Source organism: Tachyglossus aculeatus, chromosome X4 (genome assembly GCF_015852505.1).
Source record: "Tachyglossus aculeatus isolate mTacAcu1 chromosome X4, mTacAcu1.pri, whole genome shotgun sequence".
Classification (NCBI taxonomy): Eukaryota; Metazoa; Chordata; class Mammalia; order Monotremata; family Tachyglossidae; genus Tachyglossus; species Tachyglossus aculeatus.
The window spans coordinates 18,828,444-18,850,026 of NC_052098.1; the positions used below are offsets into that span (position 1 = coordinate 18,828,444).

At 43.5% G+C, this 21,583-nt stretch overlaps 1 protein-coding gene across 3 annotated transcripts in view; it reads left to right on the top strand.

The window, feature by feature from the left end:
* The window catches only part of RIC1 (RIC1 homolog, RAB6A GEF complex partner 1), a 117,297-nt gene that overhangs the window by 71,278 nt on the left and 24,436 nt on the right, over positions 1-21,583 (top strand). For all 3 annotated transcript variants that reach the window (XM_038769488.1, XM_038769489.1, XM_038769490.1), the window contains exons 8-17: positions 1,277-1,365; positions 2,639-2,783; positions 4,101-4,149; positions 7,280-7,432; positions 7,931-8,134; positions 15,694-15,732; positions 16,022-16,132; positions 17,180-17,269; positions 18,307-18,467; positions 20,340-20,478. In XM_038769488.1, coding sequence (XP_038625416.1) covers positions 1,277-1,365; positions 2,639-2,783; positions 4,101-4,149; positions 7,280-7,432; positions 7,931-8,134; positions 15,694-15,732; positions 16,022-16,132; positions 17,180-17,269; positions 18,307-18,467; positions 20,340-20,478 — 1,180 coding nt within the window. The remainder of the gene's footprint in view (positions 1-1,276; positions 1,366-2,638; positions 2,784-4,100; positions 4,150-7,279; positions 7,433-7,930; positions 8,135-15,693; positions 15,733-16,021; positions 16,133-17,179; positions 17,270-18,306; positions 18,468-20,339; positions 20,479-21,583) is intronic.

A 21,583-nucleotide genomic window follows, 5' to 3' on the forward strand; every position in this document is an offset into this window, starting at 1 on the left:
AATAATAATAAATGCAGTTTTTGATACTATTAATAGGAAGGATTTCTTCTGGTGAGGAAATCCCAGTAGTATTCATTCAATTATATTTATTGAGTGCTTACTGTGTGCAAAGCACTGTACTAAGCTCTTGGGAGAGTACAGTATAACAGTAGACACATTCTTGCCCACGACGAGCTCACAGTATATTTTCAGCAATGAAAGTTTTTTCCATTTTTCTAATTCAGAAGGATAGGATCCTACTTTTCCCAAAGCACAGAGATTTAATGTTTTACTACTCCTGTCCATCGACATTCTTTCCTCCAACCTCCACTCCGAGTAGGTAGTTTCAGGGATGCCAAGAAGTACAGAAGCAATCTGAGTTTGGAGCTTCTGAGTTCGTAGAGACAGCCCTACTACTGCAATTGTTAAAAAACTGTCTTAGAGAAAACGTTCCCACTAGAAACCATATTTTCCCTATCGCTGTGACACTATCAAACTGTTTCATTTATTTTTCTCAAAGAGAGTTATTTTGGGGGATGTCCATCTGAGAGAAGCAGCAAACTTATTCACAGTTCAAATGGAGATCAAACAGTAGTATTTATTGAGCCCCTTCTATGTGGAGAGCACTGTACTAAGCACTTGAGAGACTACATCTGAATTAGTAGAAATGACCCCTCCCCTCAAGGATCTTACAATCTAGTCAGGGAGAAGGACGTTAGGACTTCAACTACAGACAGGAGGAAGAAGGAAAAGGGGATATGTACATGATTTAATAATGACAACAATAATAATGTGGTATTTAAGTGCTTACTATGTGCCAAGCACTGCACTAAGCACTTGGGTTAGACACGCGATAATCAGGTCAAACACAATCCCTGTTCCATATGCGGCCCACAGTCTAAGTAGGAGGGAGAACAGGAATTGAATTCCCATTTTACAGATGAGGAAACTGAGGATGGTTTAGCTAGTGAGTGCTGGAATAATAGGGTGTGTAAGATAAGTATGTAGGGCCTATGTGAGGTAGGGTTTACCTGAAGTGCGTAGCTAGTATGAAAATCTTGAAGTGGCAGTTGTGAGGACAAAGCAAGGGAGATTAGAAATGAATTAGGGAGTGGGTTGAGGGCGTGGATTTGTGCATCCAGAGAGGAGAGGTTGCAGGTAGCATTCTGAAGTAATTTTAGATTATTTTTTATAGAGCTTACTGTTTGTTTTTAAGCAATAGAGCATTAGCTTTTGACGTACGATGTGGAATTTGTGTTTTTCTAAATGTTGCATAAAGCTTGTGGATCTCTTCCAGCGGCTCTGTACAAGTTTACACAATAGATAACACCACTGGAGTCATGCAGCTGTCTCACAAATTGGAACTTACACCAAAACAATATCCAGGTGAGTTTTTCACACGGCATTGGTCCCTAAAACACGTGTACATGTTTAGGGGACGATGCGAACATGAGTAGGCAGAGTGGAGATGTTTACATTTTATCAGCGACAATACTGTATGCCCTTCAGTAATTAGATACATGATTAATGATAAATATCTAAATTCTGATTCATTTGTTTAACCTGAATATTTTAAAATGAGATTTTTGTATTGTACACATCCTTTTCATGTGCTGGCTGCACTAGTCATTAAAATTGATGGCTATTGTGTAACTTGTGAATTCATTTCAAGCAAGCAATTAACTTAGATCGGTATGTACACTGTGAAAATGTTTCTTCACATTCATCTGCTTTCTTTATGTTTTGATTTTTCAATCCCTAAATGTATTCCCAAAGTAAAATAGCACCAAAAATTCTGGGGGCTTGAATTTTTGATAATTCTCACCATTTTTGCCTTTCACCCTAATTATTTATGCATATGCATGAATATTGAAATGGAGTTGGCTTTGTATTGGGATAGGACCGTATGCATTCGTCTAGAAAGGAAGGTTTCTCTTCCAACTAGGCTTGCGTTTTTGGTCTAGTGTGAATAAAGAACTCCCTGTTTTGAGCACAAGTGCAGCAGGTTAAAATTAAAATGTGAAAGTGGAAGAAATTTTTGCTCTGGAAACCAGTGACCATATATAAATGTGATTTCCCGAGGGGAGAAACTGATATGTATTGATCGGGTCAGCCTTATTTTCAGCATATCTGGATATCAGTGGAGCATGGTATTTAACACCCTGTAGCCATGCTAAGGATACAGTGGGAGCTGCTGATACAGATAAAGATGAAACAAACACCTGTGATGAAGGAGTCTTGTTGTCTATGTTAAAGGGGTCAGGTTGGCAAAGGGGAGCCTTGAGATGCTACCAGCTCAATAAGGGTGATTGTTGATTGAGATTACATATGCGAGGTAAAGATGGCTGGGAGTAGCTTTCACCTTTAGGGCACTCAAACCTTTCTCCAGGAAATATATTCTGCAGCCGTTTACTAGTTTATAATCCCTGCCCAGGAGCTCATGGATGTTTCCGAATCTCGAAGGAAACCATCTTCAAGCCAATCTGCTCCTTTTAGTAAAAACTTTCCGAAAATCCGAGAAGCCCAGAATGAGAAAAACCAACCTCCGACATTCAGTAACTTTCTTGTTGAGAATTCTCTCTCTTAGTGTCAGCGTGGCAATGGAGCCAAAGGGGACTTCTGAAGCATTTGATTGGCCATGTTTCTTTCTTTGAACTAGATATTTGGAATAAAACAGGAGCTGTTAAATTGATCAGGTGGTCCCCTGACAACAGCGTTGTTATGGTGACCTGGGAATATGGAGGCCTTTCCTTGTGGAGTGTCTTTGGTGCCCAGCTGATTTGCACTCTTGGAGGCGATTTTGCGTGAGTGAATTTTAACTGATATTAGCTACAATGATTTCCTACTTTAAAAACAGAACTTGTATCCAGTTCCAAATAACGATTCCTCAGGAGTTGCTTTAGAGCTTGTGAATTTTTTTTTATCGCCCAGCAAGAGCCGATTTCCATCGCTTCAAATGTTGACATTTAAAAGATGGTGGGTTTGAAAGTTAAGTTTTGCTTTACCCCGCAGAGGAAGTTGGTGCGTGTCTGTTGCCACCCTTTCCTAAACAGTCCCCTGAAGGCCTGGAAGAGGAAATGAAGCTTTTGAACGTGTCTAACGTGTAACCGAGAAGCAGCCTAGACCGGGAAAGAATCTGGCTCAGTGAGTGTGTCTAGAAAAGCAGCCGGGCCTTTCCTACAATATTCAGGACTTTGTTTTAAAAATGACAGCTTATTGCTGTTGGATTGGTGTTGGCAGCAACAGCCCAAGTAGAATCCCTGACTTCCTAGGATTTCTTCAGTATGGAGAGGTTTCCCCTGTAATGCTACTTCACTGCTGGCTTTCCCTAGGCTCCCCATTAATTTTTTTTTCCAAATGGTATTTGTTAAGCGTTTACTATATGCCAGGCACTGGACGAAGCGCCTGGGAGAGGTACAGACTGATCCAGGTTGAACACAGTCCCTGTCTCACATGGGGCTCACAGTCTTAATCCCCACTGTATAGATGAGGTAATGGAGGCACAGAGCCATTAAGTGGCTTGCCCAAGGTCACAAAGCAGAGAAGTGGTAGAGGCGCAATTAGAACCCAAGTCTACTGACTCCCAGGTCCGTGCTCTTTCCAGTAGGCCATGCTGCTTCTCACACTGCTACTCTGTCCTCTCTCCAAGCCAAAGAAATGCTGGGAAGCTGAGGAATCTATCAGAACTGACCCCTCTGCTGTTACAGGTTCCAATTTGGCAGCCTCCAGTTGTCCCCAACCCAAATCACATGGACTGTTTTGGCAGTGAAAATTAAACCCTGACAAAATACACTCAGTTCTGTAACCAGTAGGATATGTCTTGAAAAATTCCATGTTAAGAAAAACTCACGTTCTAGTACTCAGGCCTTGAGCCACTTCAGACACATGTACACAACCATTTCTTCCAACATCGAATTACGGTCTGTGCAGATAGATGTGTGTTGTCTGGCAGAAGAATGTTCCCCAATTCCCCGACAGTGTTCTCTAGCCAACCGGGTAGTGAAAACACTCATTGTGGGAGAGTTGAGAGTACTAGTTATATAGCAGAATGAGCCTTCAGTTTTCAAGTTGTTCTTTTTTTTTTTTAAAGATAATTAAATCAGGGTTTGTTTTCCTTTCAGTTACCGGTCTGATGGTACCAAAAAAGAATCCCTTAAGGTCAGCTCTATGGTAAGTATTTTGGTTTTGTTCTTTTTATGGCATTTGTTAAGCGCTTACTATGCGTTAAGCACTCTCCTAAGCACTAGGGTATATACAGAATAATCAGGGTTAATCAGGTATCTCTCTCTCTAAGTGGTAGTACAGTCATTTAACTCTGATTTAATTTGTTCCCCAGGTGTGTTCTTCTGCAGCATCTCTGACTTGCTTCAATTTCAATCTAGGCTGAATCTTCGAGATGCAGTCTTAATTGACTCTAGTTTTTGTTTTTCTTCTTAAAAAGATGGATGAGCTAGCCCCCTTTATGTTAGTTTTTAAGTAGGTTTGGTATTCCTGGCCCTCTGTTTTTCTTTATTTGGGCCTGTACTAGGCATGTGGGGCTATGCAATAGAAATCAGTCTTATTTATCGAGCGCTTACTGTGTGCAGAGCACTGCACTGAGTGCTTGGGAGAGTACAATAAAGCAGAGTTGGTAGATGCATTCCCTGTAAGGCATGGTCTCTGCCATAGAGGAGCTTGCAGTCTAATAATCAGTCAATCACTCATAACTTATTGAGCACATTCTGTGTGCAGAACACTGTACTAAGCACTTGGGAGAGTACAATACAACAGAGTTGGTAAATGCATTCCCTGTTAGGCATGGTCTCTGCCCTAGAGGAGCTTGCAGTCTAATAATGGGAATGGATTAGCAGACATATAATAGGTAGGAGGAAAAGAGCATAGGGCATAAATTATAGAAAGCAAAATTAGACAAGTCAAAGTAAATACACAGGGAAAATACACAGAGAGATATATGTGAGGGTATACAGGGTGTCTGATGGGATGACGTGACCAGGAAAGTGGACATACATTGGGGAAAGTTTCTTGGAGGAGGTGACTTTTTAAGACTACTGTGAGGGTAGAGTGGGAGTGTCATTTAGTGGGCTTGAGTGGTGTGTTCCATGCAGGGGAAAAGACATGAGCAATGTTCTGGAGATGGGAGAGTTGAGAATGATGTGCATTTAGTAAATTAGTTGGGCAGGAGCGAAGAGTGCATACTAGCATGTAGCAAGTAACTATAACAGATAGGCAACTGGTGGTAAACATTAAAGTCAATGGTTAGGAGATTTTGTTTAATGCAGAGGGAAATGGGAAAGAGCACGGACCTAGGAGTCAGAGGCCCTGGGTTCTAATTTGGCTCTACCACTTAGGTGCTGAGTGATCTTGGGCAAGTCCCTCAGTTTCTCTGTGTCTGAGATTCCTCATCTACAGAATGGGGATTCAATACCTCTTCTCCCTCCTACTTACTTGGTGAGCTTCGTGTGGAAGCTGATTATCCCATATCTGCCCCAGCTCTTACTACGGTATTTGGCACTACAGTAAGCGCTTAACAAGTAACACAGTTATTAAATGGGTAGCCACTGGAAGCTTTTGCGTAGGTGTCTGATGCTTGCGAATGGCCTTTTAAGAATATCATCCAAGCAACCATGTAAGGTAGACTGAAGGGTGAAGAGACTTGAGGCAGGAAAATCAGAAAGGAGGCTGTCGTAATGGTCCGTCTAGGAGTTGACAAAGAACTGTACCCTGGTTGTGGATGAAAGAGGTGGATTTGGGAAGTATTATAGTGGAAGGCTTTGGGAAGTGAAAGATGAAGAAAAGTCAGAGAAGACACTAGGGTTGGGAGCGTGGTGCTTGTGCTGATGGAGTCTCTTCGGTGGTAAGATAATGGATGAGCCTTGGTCTAAGCACAAGGACTTTGGGACCAAGAGTCTGCATGAGGGAATTGAGTCTTGCGGGCGTTTTGCAGGGTGCTTCACCCTTGCCCCCCCCCCACCCCCATTTGTGGCCTGCACTCCATGCCCCAGCCAGGAGCAAGAGCATGTGAATGGCACTGAGCAAACAAGTAGCACTCTAATCAGTTCCTTCGGTGGTGTTGGCAGTGTTGGGGAAAATTAGCAGGAGAAGGAGGCTTAGGAGGGAAGATGAGATCCGTTTTTGACATATTGAGTTTAAGGCACAAGGAGGTTAATGATGTGGAGATATTCTAGAGGTACGAGGCTATATGAGCTAGTGAAGCAGGAGAAACGTCAGGAAGATGAGGTAGATTTGGGATTCGTCCACCCAGGTAAGAGAGCTGAAACCATGCGAGTGGACAAATTCCTTCCCTAGAAGTGAGTCCCCTCTGCTAGTTCTTCATCCTCCCCTGACCCTTTAACTATGGGTGTCTCAGGAGGCTCTGATCTGGGTCATCTACTCTTTTAGGGAAGGAGTTCAATATGCTAAAGAACGAGTTCGTCCACTCATGCGGTTTCAGCTGTCACATCTAGGCGGACAAGTCCCAAATCTACCTCATCTCCCTGACCTTTCTTGGCTTTTTTTATGGTATTTAAGTGCTTACTATGTGTTAAACACCTTACTAAGTGCTGAGTAGATACATGCTTATCAGATTGGACACAGTCCCTCTCCCACACGGGCCTCCCAGTCTGAATCTCCAGATTAGGGATGAGGGAACTGAGGCACAGTGAACTGACTTGCCCAGGGTCACACAGCCGACACATGGTGGGGCTGGGATTAGAACCCAGGTCCTTCTGACTCTGTGCTCTGTCCCCTAGGCCATGCTGTTTTCATTCATTCATTCAATTGTATTTATTGAGCGTTTACTGTGTGCAGAGCACTGAACTAAGCGCTTGGGAAGTACAAGTTGGCAACATGCTTCTCGTGTTATGAGAGCAGGGATCACGCTTCCTTGTTTATAAAACACATACCCTGTGGATGGTTCAGTGCCACCTGTATTCATTGAAAATATGGAGAAAGAAATTCCATCGCACTTTCATCCACAGCTATAATTTGTTTAATGTCTGTCTCCCCCTCTGTGCTGTAAGAATTTTATGGGCAGAGAACATTCTCTACCAACTCTATTATACTGTACTCTCCCAAGTGCTTAGTATGGTGCTCTGCACACAGTAAGTGCTCAATAAATGCAGTTGATTGATTAAGGGCAGGGTCCTGGATTTGGGACTACAAAGAATGACCCCATTAAATGTTCAGAGTAGCAATTACCTGTGTGGGTGTTTTAAGAATTTCCTAAATATCAATCAGAAACAGAGAAGATTTTATTATTTTTGGCTCACCAATGATTTTTCTCACTCTTCCCCTTATTAAGAGCTGGGGTGCAGAAGGCTATCACTTGTGGGTAATTAGTGGCGACAGTCCTCACAATGTGGATGGTGAATCTGATATCCAGAACAGGACTCTTCAGCCTGGCATTCTACAATTTCAGTTCATTAAGAGTGCACTCACAGTTAACCCTTGTATGGTAAGTATGTATTTGTCATCTATTCCTGGTGACTTTGAGAGTGGCTTTTTGCAAGTTACAGTTGTTGGTGCTCTTGCCCAGGATTTTCAAACCCGAGGTTTCTCATTTTGAAAGCTTGCATGCTGTCTCCTAGGATCAATGTGGTGATTATTTTCCATCTTTATTTGACAATGTTTTCGTTGATGGGGGCAGGAACACTGAAAATGCAACCTTCGATGCTAAGCAGCCCCTTAACCTATGCAGTCATTCATTCAATCGTATTTATTGAGCGCTTACTGTGTGCAAAGCTCTGTACTAAGCTCTGGAGTCTGTGTGGTAGAACAGGGTGACTGCTGGGCTGAAGAGAAGCCGGGCTGAATAATTGATCGTTGAGTAGAACATAGTGATTTTAAAAATTAGATTGCATTTTCCCCAATTTAATGACTGGATTATTGTTTTTTTTACCGCTTTCAAATATTTTCTTCTGCTTCCTCTGGCCCCTCTTCTCTCCTTGTGTAGAGCAACCAGGAGCAGGTACTACTTCAGGGGGAAGATCGGTTGTACTTGAACTGTGGAGATGCACCACAGACCCAGAATCCCAGAAGTACTTCAGCACACTCTGAACATAAGCTCATTAGGGAAAAGAACCCTTTTCCAGATGGCAGTTTAGATTCTCAGGGTTTAAGCACTTTACTAGGTCACCGACATTGGCATGTTGTGCAGGTAAGTTCATTTATTGTTACTTCAGCACTTCGCTAGACTCCCGAAGCTGGCTTCCAAATGTGTTCTCTTGCTTTGCAGGCATGTGGTAAATTGGTGTTGGGGGGGGCGGGCGGGGGTATAGTGGCCCTGACTGTCCCATTGCTTTTGGAAAAGTGAAAATTATTAAATCAGTAATCATAAGTAATGGTATTTATTGAGTGCTTACTGTGTGCAGAGCACTGTACCAAGCATTTGAGAGAGTACCATATAACAGAATCAGTAGACATGCTCCCTGCCCATCAGGAACGTGTGACCTTGGGCAAGTCACTTAATTTCTCTATGCCTGTTACCTCATCTGTAAAATGGGGATTAAGGCTGTGAGCCCCGTGTGGGACAGGGACTGTGTCCAACCTGATTATCTTATATCGTCCCCAGCGCTTAGTACAGTGCCTATCATGTAATAAGCACTTAACAAATACCATTTTTTTTTTAAAGGAGCTTGCATTCTGGAAGGGGAGACAGACATTGAAATGAATTACAGATATGGACAGATATAAATGCAGTGGTAGGGGGAGGTGATTATCAAATGCTTGTAGGGTACAGATCCAGGTGCATAGACTATGCAGAAAAGAGAGGGAGTAGGGGAAATGAGGGATTGGATGAGGAAGATGCTTGGAGGAGGTGTGATTTTAAGAGGGCTTTGAAGGTAGAGTAAGTGGTGGTCTGTCAGATAGGAAAGGGGAAGGAGTTCCAGACCAGAGGCAGGATGAGGACAAGGGGTCAGTAGCGAGACAGATGGCTTACACTGCAGATTCCCCCTCCCTCCCCAGAAATGTCACCCGGGGATAATCTGCAGGACTATTTCTGAGAAAGTATAAGAATCATAGGGGAAGCCGCCACCACCCTCCAAGGTGAAAATGATCTGGCTCCATCTGTTCTTGAGAACCTTGAACTGACAACCAGAGTTGCCAATCCAGGAGCCCTGGATATACGTGTGTGTGTGTGTATTTATCTATCTATCATCTATCTATCTATCTATCTATATATATATATATATCATTTTACTCACTCCACCCAATATGTGAAAGGAAATACTTTCCAGTATGTGAAATCTTAAAAATGATGAAATGAGATAGCCACCTATTCTTAAGATAACAGAATCATTTTCCTGGTTAGATCTCTACCCTAAGATGAGGAACAGATAGGGATTTCTCCTTGGGAGTTGACCAGTACTGTAACTTTTCAGCTTGTGATTGTCTCAAGCTAATTCCTTTGCACATAGTAAGCACTTAATGAATGCTATCATTATTATTCAACAAATCATCCAATTTTGGATGAGTGCCCATTTTCCCTTTTATTCGAAAGGAATTTCATTTGAGCAGTTTTATATTTGGGGTAAATTGCTCCCAGGGTTTCTCTTAAGATGGCAGTAATTAAGCCTCAAGCGGAGTAAACCCTGCCCTCTAGCTTTGTCCTTGTTCTACGGCTGATGTTCCAGAACTAAGAATACATTAGAAGTTACTGGGGTAACAATTTTTTTTTTAAAGAGCAAGAAAGAGAAAGCAGATATGTGCATGTTAAAAGCAATGATGGTAGTTTGGAATAGAAGCATTGTGACCTAGTGGATAGAGCATGGGACTGGGAATTATGGGACCTGGGTTCTAATTCTGCCTCCTCCACTTACCTATAGTGTGAGCTGGGGCAAATCACTTCTCTCTGCTTCCGTTTCCTCATCTGTAAAATGGGGATTGAATATCTGTTTTCCCTCGCCCTTAGACTGTGACCCCTGTGTGGGACATGGACTATGTCTGACCTGACTATCCTGTATCTACCCCAGTGGTGGTTATTTTTCTTTATTTTAGTTTTTAATGGTATGTATTAAGCAATTTCTACATGCTAGGCACTGTACTAAGAGCTGGGATAGATACAAGATAATCAGGTAGGACACAGTCCCTGTCCCACATGGAGCTCACAACCTAAATAGGAGGGCTGAGGATTTAATCCCCATTTTACAGATGGGGAAACTGAGGCCCAGAGAAGTTAAGTGACTTGCCTAAGGTCACACGGTAGACAGATAGCAGAGCCAGGATTAGAACTCTGACTCCAGACGTGTGCTCTTTCCACTGGGCCATGCTGTTCCTCACTTTGCACAGTGCTATAGTAAATGCTTAATGTATACCACAATTATTATTATTATTTTTGGTTCAGGGTTCTTTGTCAATCAAAAAAAATATTTATTGAGCACCGATTGTGTGCCGAGCACTATGGGAAGTGCTTTGGAAGTGTGCTATAGAATTTGGCGTGATCTGTGCTCTCAAGGAGCTTCTAATCTAGCGGGGTAGATAGACAATAGAATAAATTACAGATGGAAATAATAGAGTATAAAGGTGTATGTGTATACAAAGATGTACGTGTATAAATTCTATAGGGGTGGTATGCCGAAGTAATTGGTGATGCAGAAGGGCTCAAGTGGCAATTGGAGGGATAAAGGGTGGAAAGATGAGAAAATTAATTGAGGAAAGTCTCCTGGGGAGACGTGATTTCAGAAGGGCTTTGAAGAGCAGGGTCAGTCGTGGTCTGCCGGATGTGAAGCAGGAGGGAGTCCCAGGCAGTAGGAAGTGCGTGAGCAAGAGGTCAGCAGTGGGAGAGATGAGAACAAGGCACAGTAAGTGGGCTTGAGAGGAAGGAAGCGTGCAAGTTGGGTTGTAATGGGAGAAGAGAGTGGATACAGCACAGGGAGAGAGCTGATTTAGCTCCTTAAAGCCACTTGTTGGGAGTTTCTGCTTGTGGTGGAAAGGAATGGACAGCCACTGAAGGGTTACTGAGAAGTGGGAAGATATGGACAGATTGACATTTTAGAAAAACTATTCGCACAGTAGAGTGAAGTATGAACTGTATTCTCCTGAGCGCTTAGTACAGAGCTCTGCACACAGTAAGTGCTCAATAAATACCATTGATTGAGGGGATTGGTCGATAGAGAGGGTAAAGACTGGAGGCAGGGAAGTCAACAGTGCAGGCCAGGACGTGACAACCGCCCGGGCGTGTTTGGGGGCCATTTGTATGGAGCGGAAAGGTTGGACTTTGTAAACATTGTCAAGAGAAAAACTGAGAAGCAGCACGGCCTAGTGGAAAGTAAGGGCTTGGGAGTCAGGCGACCTGGTTTTTAATTCCGGCTCGGCAGAATGCTTTCTATGGGACTTGGGGCAAGTCCCTTAACTTCTCTGTGTTTTGGTTCTCCTGTTTGCCCTCCTGCTTAGACTGGGAGACCCTTGAAGGACAAGGACTGTGTCCAACTTAATGAACTGGTATCTACCCCAGCACTTAGAACAGTGTTTGACACATAGCACTTAACAAATACCATAAAAAAAACTGATTTTTTTTTTGTTCACAGACTGGATGTGGGGATCCAAAGAGAGGGAGGAGTCAAGGATAATGCCAAGACTACAGGTTTGAGGGACAGGGCAGAAGGTGGTGATGATTACTACAGTGGCAAAGTTGGGTGGAGGAGTTCAATGTAGAGCACGATGAGCTTGAGGTGCCAACAGGGTGTCCATGTACAGATGTTCTGGAGGCAGTCAGAAATGTGCGATTGCAGTGAAGGAGGGAGGTCAGGGCTAGCGAGAGAGATTTGGGAGTCGTCAGCATAGAGGGGATAGTTGAAGCCATGGGGGTAAGTGTGAATTTGACAAGACAAAAGGACCCAGAATAGAGCCTTTGGGGACACCCACAGTTTGGGAGCGGGAGGCAGAGGAAATGTCGGTGAAAGAGACTGAGAAGGAGCACCCAAAGAGGTGAAAAGAGAACCAAGAGAGGCCTGTGTTTGAAAAACCAAAGTTCGATAGTGTTTTCTGGAGAAGGGAGTGGTACACAGTGGTGAAGGCATCTCGGGAGGCAAGGAGGAGTAAGTTGGGGGTTTCGTTATTAAAATTGTTTGGCAGTTTATAATGTCTTAAGTTATTGGTTGGCAAAATGCTGAATCTGTTGTACAGCGTCGATTTTGAAACTGCTTCTAAGCTATTTTGCTTTCTGGGTGCTAGTCTATTTCTATCTGACTACGGCTTGTCTTACTATGTATTTTACATGGTGCCGATTCTGAATGCTGGAAAGGCATGACTCATTGTTTGGCAGTGATGAAAATTGCTTTGTGAGAAAGTCTAAAGCCTGGCAGGTGGTTAAATGTAGGGGGAAAATGACCCTGAGCATGCTGGAGTCACATAGGTTTTGGGTCTTACTTGGCTCCTGCTTGCTTTTCTCCTCTGTACTAAGGTAATTATGAAACTACCTTGACTCGGAAAGGATGCACATCAATTCGACCCTCACTTTCCAGGAAATGAAGACTTATCGGCTCCTTGAAAAAGTGTTTGAAAAAGAAGGATATGGTCTCAAAGGGGTTTTCCATTTAAAGATAATTATTGGCTTACTTTAGATTATTTTCAATCTATTTTTTTTAGTTGCCACAGTCCGAGGCAACTGGCAGAAGTCCTTTCACTTTTCATTTCTCCATATTTGAACGTGTTAGAGGTCTTCTTGTGAGGCTCCACTCTCGCTTTCTGAGACCAAGCTCCCCATTGGAAGCTGGGGTACTATTTAATAATGGTATTTGTTAAGTGCTTACTATGTGCGAGGCACTGTATTAAGCTCTGGGCATGGTAAGTAGCTATTTACAGCCATTGTAGGGACCCTCTGGGGACTTCTACCCAGTGTGTTCTAAGAATACCCCGTGAGTTTGCTGCCTTCACCCACCCACCCGATTGAGTTTCCTACCACTGTCATAAGAAGCATTGGGAGCTCAGCTCATTGACCCTGCCCTCTGTGGGGCTGCCAGCGACATTTGGGAGGGACTGCCTAATGCCCAATTCCTTCCTTACGGTGGCATGGTTTTCCAGATGGGCAAAGTCATCAAAATTCAGAATTCATAGGCGTTCTGTCAGGTTTAAGAACCCATCACTGGAATTTACGTGTCGTCGTCGACGATAAAGGTGCCTTGGCCAGGTGGGATCTTAAACCCTGAATAAACACCGACTTGCCCTAGTCTAATACTCCACCCTACTTGAACCTGGGGTCTGACCCCCTGAAATACTGCTGAGCAGTTTCTTCTCTAGTCCTCTTGTCCACAGATGGGTCTGTCCTGAGGCTCAGCCAGCTCCTAACTTCTTCCCCTTCCAGAAGCAGGGCAGGGTTTCTTCCCCTTCCTTCCAGCCCTTGACGATTTTGAACTGTCGGCTTCCAGCCTGGTGCTGACAAGCCCCTTACTTCTTAGTTCTGGGGCTTTCTAGCACCTGTCCCTGGAATCGGCTGAGTTCCAGCACAGGGCATCAGGTGAATGATTAAGCTCACTATCTACAGGGGAGGGAGACCAGGTGTTAGATCCTCATTTCGTCTACACTCGCTGCCTAGAATTCCTCAATAACAACTCTCTCCTCGACCCCCTCCAGTCTGGCTTCCATCCCCTACATTCCACGGAAACTGCCCTCTCAAAGGTCACCAATGACCTCCTGCTTGCCAAATCCAACGGCTCCTACTCTGTCCTAATCCTCCTCGACCTCTCAGCTGCCTTTGACACTGTGGACCACCCCCTTCTTCTCAACACGCTATTTGACCTTGGCTTCACAGACTCTGTCCTCTCCTGGTTCTCCTCTTACCTCTCCGGTCGTTCTTTCTCAGTCTCTTTTGCAGGCTCCTCCTCCCCCTCCCATTCTCTCACTGTGGGGGTTCCCCAAGGTTCAGTGCTTGGTCCCCTTCTGTTCTCGATCTACACGCACTCCCTTGGTGACCTCATTCGCTCCCACGGCTTCAACTATCATCTCTACGCTGATGACACCCAGATCTACATCTCTGCCCCTGCTCTCTCCCCCTCTCTCCAGGCTCGCATCTCTTCCTGCCTTCAGGACATCTCCATTTGGATGTCTGCCCGCCACCTAAAGCTCAACATGTCGAAGACTGAACTCCTTGTCTTCCCTCCCAAACCTTGCCCTCTCCCTGACTTTCCCATCTCTGTTGACGGCTCCACCATCCTTCCCGTCTCACAAGCCCGCAACCTTGGTGTCATCCTCGACTCCGCTCTCTCATTCACCCCTCACATCCAAGCCGTCACCAAAACCTGCCGGTCTCAGCTCCACAACATTGCCAAGATCCGCCCTTTCCTCTCCATCCCAACCGCTACCCTGCTCATTCAAGCTCTCATCCTATCCCGTGTGGACTACTGCATCAGCCTTCTCTCTGATCTCCCATCCTCGTGTCTCTCTCCACTTCAATCCATACTTCATGCTGCTGCCCGGATTATCTTTGTCCAGAAACGCTCTGGGCATGTCACTCCCCTCCTCAAAAGTGTCCAGTGGCTACCAATCAATCTGCGCATCAGGCAGAAACTCCTCACCCTGGGCTTCAAGGCTGTCCATCACCTCGCCCCCTCCTACCTCACCTCCCTTCTCTCCTTCTACAGCCCAGTCCGCACCCTCCGCTCCTCCACCGCTGATCTCCTCACCGTACCTCACTCTCGCCTGTCCCGCCATCGACCCCTGGCCCACGTCATCCCCCGGGCCTGGAATGCCCTCCCTCTGCCCATCCGCCAAGCTAGCTCTCTTCCTCCCTTCAAGGCCCTGCTGAGAGCTCACCTCCTCCAGGAGGCCTTCCCAGACTGAGCCCCTTCCTTCCTCTCCCCCTCGTCCCCCTCTCCATCCCCCCATCTTACCTCCCTCCCTTCCCCACAGCACCTGTATATATGTATATATGTTTGTACATATTTTTTTACTCTATTTATTTATTTAATTTATTTGTACATATCTATTCTATTTATTTTATTTTGTTAGTATGTTTGGTCTCTGTCTCCCCCTTTTAGACTGTGAGCCCACTGTTGGGTAAGGACTGTCTCTATATGTTGCCAATTTGTACTTCCCAAGCGCTTAGTACAGTGCTCTGCACATAGTAAGCGCTCAATAAATACGATTGATGATGATGATGATTTTGCAGATGAGGAAGGTGAGGCCCAGAGCAGTTAAGTGACTTGCCTACAGCAGGCAGGTGGTAGAGCTGGAATTAGAATTCAGGTCCCCTGACTCCCAAGCCTGTGCTCTTTCCAACAGGTCATGCAGCTTCTTTTGGCACCCACATCTTTTGGGGGGACCATGGGCAGCTGAACTCATTGCACCTGGAACCATTATTCCAGGGGGCTCATCCCACCCAAATTGGGACCACGTCACCTTACTAACAAAAGCAGTGGGGAGGGAATTGATGGTGAATGGAGAAATTTCCTGAAGGGCTAGGGAGTGCACCATACAGTTTTGCCGTCATCCCCACTTGAAGAGACTGTCGGGAGCCTCATTCTGGCATTAACAGTCAAGCTATTCCAAACCTCGGATTAAAAATTTGCTGTAGTGCAGATATGCAGGAGAACAGTATTTTCTGGAAATTTCAGAAAACTAGCATGAAAAGAACTTAAAAAGAGTTTCTGTTGTGTAACTGTGACTCCGACTCCAGTCTGTGGAGGAAAAGAATTGTAGATGGATGGACTAGATGACAAGTAAGTGCTTTAAAAAGATTTACAAACGTTTTATGAAAAGACTCTGTTATATTTTCTTTAGATTCACAGCGCCTACCTGGAGAGCAATTGGCCTATTAGGGTGAGTTGTTTCTATTTCTACTTGGTTCTTTTTAAAGCATCTCATACAGTAGTCTTTGGCTAGCCATTATTCACCATATATTTTCGTAGACTTTAATGAGGCCTGCTTAAAATACATTTGGGGCTTACTCTGTTAAAGTTGGTGTAAAGAGAGAAAGGTTGAGACTTTGGGTGACAGAGTTAAGATACATCAGTGTGCTGTTAATATTGTAGTGGGACATTTTTATACAATTTATGGCAGTGACATTTTTGTAACTGACAGTGGTTATAAATTTATTTTCTTTGAACAGTTTTCGGCTATTGACAAGCTGGGACAGAATGTTGCTGTAGTTGGCAAGTTTGGTTTTGCACATTACTCTTCACTCACCAAAAAATGGAAGCTGTTTGGAAACATCACCCAGGTGGGTGCCTACTTTAGAATATAAAGTGAATCTGGTACATATTATATCCATCACGTAACTATGGATCTTTTATTCAAAATATATTTTCATGTGACCGTAAAATTACGCAAGGTCCTGTGGAATCAAGCCAAAGGCAAAGATGATTAAAAAGAAGCACTTGATAATAAAGCTCATGAGGCTGTGGTTTTTATTCAAGTTTTGGTAGAACTCTCTGAAATGCATTGAAATTTCAGAAGCCATTGCATTTCAATTGAATGTACTCAACAAAATGAACTGCTTGAAGATTTGCCACATTCCCTGCTGCAGTCTTATATTTGTATCCCAGGCTCTGGATGTTGTGGATTCTATTGCAATCATCATTGGTTATGCTGCAGTCTGTATATAATTTAACAAGATCTGATTTTTCATAACTGTACAGTAGATTCTCCACACATTAGTTATCCATCCTGACTAATTATCCAAAGCCAGAGTTTTGATGATCGAACAAATTTGGCCACAATCCTTGTCTGTGACAACCAACCCCAGTTTGAATTACTCGAAATGAACCAGAATTCCCGGTCCTGTTTCTAGCCCTATGGAGGTGATACCGTGTGTTGTCCAAAGTCTTGCTGTGGACTTACTTCTCTACCAGGTGGAGAGGGATTTGTGCATGTCCAGGCATCCCATTTGGATGCTGGGATTTATAATCTGCTAGGTTCCGCTGAAGCATTGATGTAGCTGCTGCTGCACTCTTGGCTAGAGGGGGATTTAAGTTTGGTGTAGGTGGTTCCAAGTCTGGCTCATGTAAAGACTCAAAACTGCCCTTTCAAGTATGTGAACTATTGATTATAACCATTAATTGTCTGGAATAGCTTTGGCTTCAGTTAGTTTGGATGATTGGCTTTCTATTTGAATCAAATTAGTATTGTAAAGTACTTCTGAATGGTTCCCTTTGACAGAGGGTAGAGCAGAAATACTCTCCTTGTATCTGCTTGGAGTTTTTCTTCTACTTGGGGGTCATTAGCAAGTGGAGCTGGCATAATAAAATGTTTTTCTTTCTATTTTAAGGAGCAAAATATGATTGTGACGGGTGGATTAGCCTGGTGGAATGATTTCATTGTCCTTGCATGTTATAATTTGCATGACCGACAAGAAGAGGTAAAGAAATATTGTTTTTCATGTTTTGGAGATATTACTCATATTTTTATATTAAATAGAACAAAAAAGGAGTTGTAGAAAGTTGTACAGAAAATTCCATTCTTTGACCCAGTGATGTGTTAGAAATTACTTCACTCAATACAGTTACCAGAATTTTCTTCACAGAAAACACAGACTTTTCATTTTGGAAAGTGGCGTAAAGATCTGTTAGTATTACAGAGAACTTATCGTAAAGATTTGAGGGCTATACATTTTTGCTCTGAGTTCTTAGGCTCAGGGAAGCAGAGAACTCTCTTATGGCCATAGGATACAGGACTGCAGATTTTCCCTTAGTTTGGAGTAAGTCAAATTTAACTTGAGAGTTATAAAGGAATATTCATCAACTCTATCATCCTAAACTTGACCCATTGTTTTGTCGTCACCTGTCTACTTTTTTTTATAAATGAGCATTGCCAGGAAAGTGTTTATTGTCCTCAGATTGTTACTTAGAGGGCTCTTTTCATTTCTTGCTTGGAAACATGTAGGGGCCCTAAGTACATTAAATTTTGAAGTATCAGTTTTTGGTTGAGAACTAGCATGGCCTAGTAGAAAGAACATGAGCCTGGAAGTCAGAGGACCTGGGTTCTAATGCTGACTCCACTACCTGCCTGTTGTGTGACCTTGGTCAAGTCACCTTAACTTCTCTGGACCTCTGTTTCCATATCTGCTAAATGGGGATGAAGTGCCTGTTTTCCCTCCCACTTAGACTGTGAGCCTCATGTGGGACAGGGACTGTGTTTGACTGGATTATCTTGTGTCTACCCCGTGCCTAATACAGGGCTTGACACAGTTCTAGACTGTGAGTTCGTTATGTGCAGGAATGTGTCTGTTGATATACTGTACTCTCCCAAGTGCTTAGTACAGTGTTTTGCACACAGTAAGTGCTCAATATGATTGAATGAATGAATGGTCAGCATTTGAACAAATACTACGATCATGGTTATTATTTATGATTTTTATTAATAATAATAAATATGTATTTCCTTATTTTTATCTAGCTGAGAGTCTACCTGCGGACATCCAACCTGGACAATGCTTTTGCTCATGTCACCAAAGTGCAGGCAGAAACATTACTGCTTAGTATCTTCCGGGACATGATAATATTGTTTAGAGTGGATTGTTCTATATGCCTTTATAGTATTGAAAGAAGACCCGATGGGTGAGTATTGGCAGAGAAAGAAAAGGATGCCCTCCTGTTTATGCACACTCTACGTAGCTTTTGGGTTTTGGGAGGAAGGTGACACTTCTTACAGCTTCTTTAATTTGCTGTGAGCATTGATAAAGAAAAAAGTCTCATCAGTCTGCTTAAGGCAATAACAACTTTCTCTTGGCCTGCAAAAAATAGAAACCAAATTGTTCTGCTGTCATGAACTCCCGAGGCAGGTGATCAAAAATTTGGATCAAACCCCAAGAAACAAACCCCATTCACCATTTTGCACCTTTACTTCCTCAGGGAAAATAATAGCCATTCATAATAATAAATATGATTCACCTCTTTTAGGTTGTTGTCTCTGTTCCGATGTAGTCAATTTTCAGAGTCCACATACTTTGCCCGTCCACTACGGAGATCCTACTACGCCGTTGACTAGGATCTAAGACTCATAGGCAAAGAGACACTTTGTAATCAATCAGTCATATTTATTGAGTGCTTACGATATGCAGAGCCCAGTACTGAACGCTTGGGAGAGTACAGCACAACAGAGTTAATAGACATGTTCCCTGCCCATAACAAGCTTATCTGATCTAGAGCTGACTGTCCTGTACCGTAATGTGCAAGAGAGTCTCTGTGACACTCACACGCCTGGAGACAGTCTTGTGGTACATAGCGTCGTCATGAAACCAAAGGACAACTCTGATCTGCGTCTCTTCTATTGAACTCCAAACTCCTGTACCTTGGATTTTTGCAGTGCTTCAGGGTTACTGTCTCCTGAGTGTTCATGAATTAATGCAAGTTTTGGGCAAGCAAGACTTGTTTTTCCTCTTCAGGGAGCAAAGTTGGGGAAATAAATGAGACTTGCAAAGCGAAATCTAAAAGAATTGTACAATACAAAATCAGAAAGGGGATCTCTCATTTGCCCAAATTTCTTCCTCCTCTGAATCCCCTAGATATAAAAAAAAAAAGATTCCTTCTCCATCCCACTACTTCCCCATCTCCCCTATTTAGTAGTAATATTAACGGTATTTATTAAGTAATTACTGGATGCGGTACTGTACTCAGCACTGGGAAAGACGACGCAGAAGAGAATTAAGCATGGTCCCTGTGCAGTGAACAGTTCCCTATCTTTTTCTATCTTCTTGTTCCCTTCTCTCTTTACTCTCACACCATTACTCTCACCAGGCAGTCAGTAGTATTCCTGGAGCACTCGACACCTGTTATCACAGGGGCTGTGAGGACAGTGCTCTTTTTTTCCCTGCAAATTGGCCCTGAGAGAATGTGCTGTGAGTATGAAACTTAGTAAATGGGGTGGACATAAATCCAGTCTTTACCCCTGGATCAGCAACCCTCCAGGCATCGTCTGGGTGGTCAGGTCCCCAGCCTGCAAGGCCAGAACAACTATGGTCCAAGCCCTGTGTCTCCAGAAGCCCCCACTGGGCATTTTCTTGTTTGCACCGTCGTGGGTGAGGCCAAGCAGCTCGCGGACTTTCCTGTCCTTTCCTCTTGCCACTGCTTTTCTTACTTGACTCTAAGCCAAAGGTGGGCCACTCCAGTCCACTCACAGCCAAGCAGTCGGTGTGCAGTTGTCATCTCTGAGCCAGCTTGGAGGACGGCGACGCTGTGGAAGTAAAGAAATCTCCGCTCCCCCATCCCCTGCCCCCTCCTCTCTAGTCCAGCCCGGATGGGTACCCCATCCAACCTGATTCCTGGCCCCCCCAAACCCTTAATTCAGATCCACCTTCCTGGCCTTCCCCCACTACCAGGGAATGCGATTGTTCCACGGCCAGGAACTTTGTTGCCGAATTAACAGTACTACTGAAAGTGGAAAATGGCCTGTTGCCTGTAATGTTGCCTTTTTTTTTTTTTTCCTTGCAGTCCGAATACGACTGTCAGTATTCAGGTTCTCCAGGAGGTGTCCATGTCTTGCTACATTCCTCACCCATTCCTGGTAGTGTCTGTTACTCTGACATCAGTGAGAACAGAGACTGGAATCACCTTAAAGATGCCACAGCAGGTACATAAGAACTGTCTTGATTTTCAGCCGTGTCTGAGTGGGATTTCGGAAGCCACGGGATTTTACTGAGGGCCGATAGAAATAATGCCTGGTGCGATTGCATTTTCTGCATTTTAAAATAGTGAAATAGGGATGTGTTTCACAATTGAGAAAAATCATCCACTTGGAACTGTTGGGTCATATTTAGTTTTCTCTGTCATAGAATCATAGACCTGGAAAGGTTTTCTCCCACCACCCATTCTCCTCTCTTCCTTCCACACCCCGACCACAGCCAAGACCAACAGTTGTGAATTATTTTTAAAGCTCTCCAAGGATACAAGCTTCACAACCTCCCTCGGAAGGTTGTGGCCCCTACTGAGTGGCCAGCACTGTACTAAGTACAAGAGAAGTAGGACACATTTCCAGCCTATGAGGAGCTCACAGTATAATGGGAGAAGTCAGGCAAAAATTATGTACAAATAATACTATTAGGAAGGTATAACAGAAAGTAGTTCAACAATATTGGATGAAAGTGTAAAATAATGGAATAGACCAATGAAAATTCAAAGAAAAATGCCAAGGTTAAATGTTTCAGGATTATATCAACTGGATGATGAAGAAATTCTTCTTCGTGTCTAGCCAAGATCTCCCCTGATGTAATTTAAACTTGTTTCCTTGTGTTGTATTTTTGTATACTTGGAAAAAAATTGGCCAGAATTCCTCTCATATAAAACTTGATTCAATTGTATTTATTGAGCGCTTACTGTGTGCCGAGCACTGTACTAAGGGCTAGCAATACAGCAATAAACAGATACATTCCCTGCCCACAATGAACTTGCAGTCTAGAAGGGGGGAGACAGACATCAATGCAAATAAATAAATTACAGTTATGTACCTAAGAACTGTGGGGCTGGGAAAGAGTAAAGGTACCCCTTAGCCTTTTTTTCCCTCCAGGTTAAAATCCTTACTTTTTAAATTTCTCCTTATAGATCCTGATTTACCTTCTGTTTAAGTATTTTCATTGGTTTTTTTTGTTGTAGTATTATTTATTAAGCACTTTGTGCGGAGCACTGTACTCAGCATGGGGAAAGAATACATAGGTGAGGATTAGACAGGGTTCTTGGCC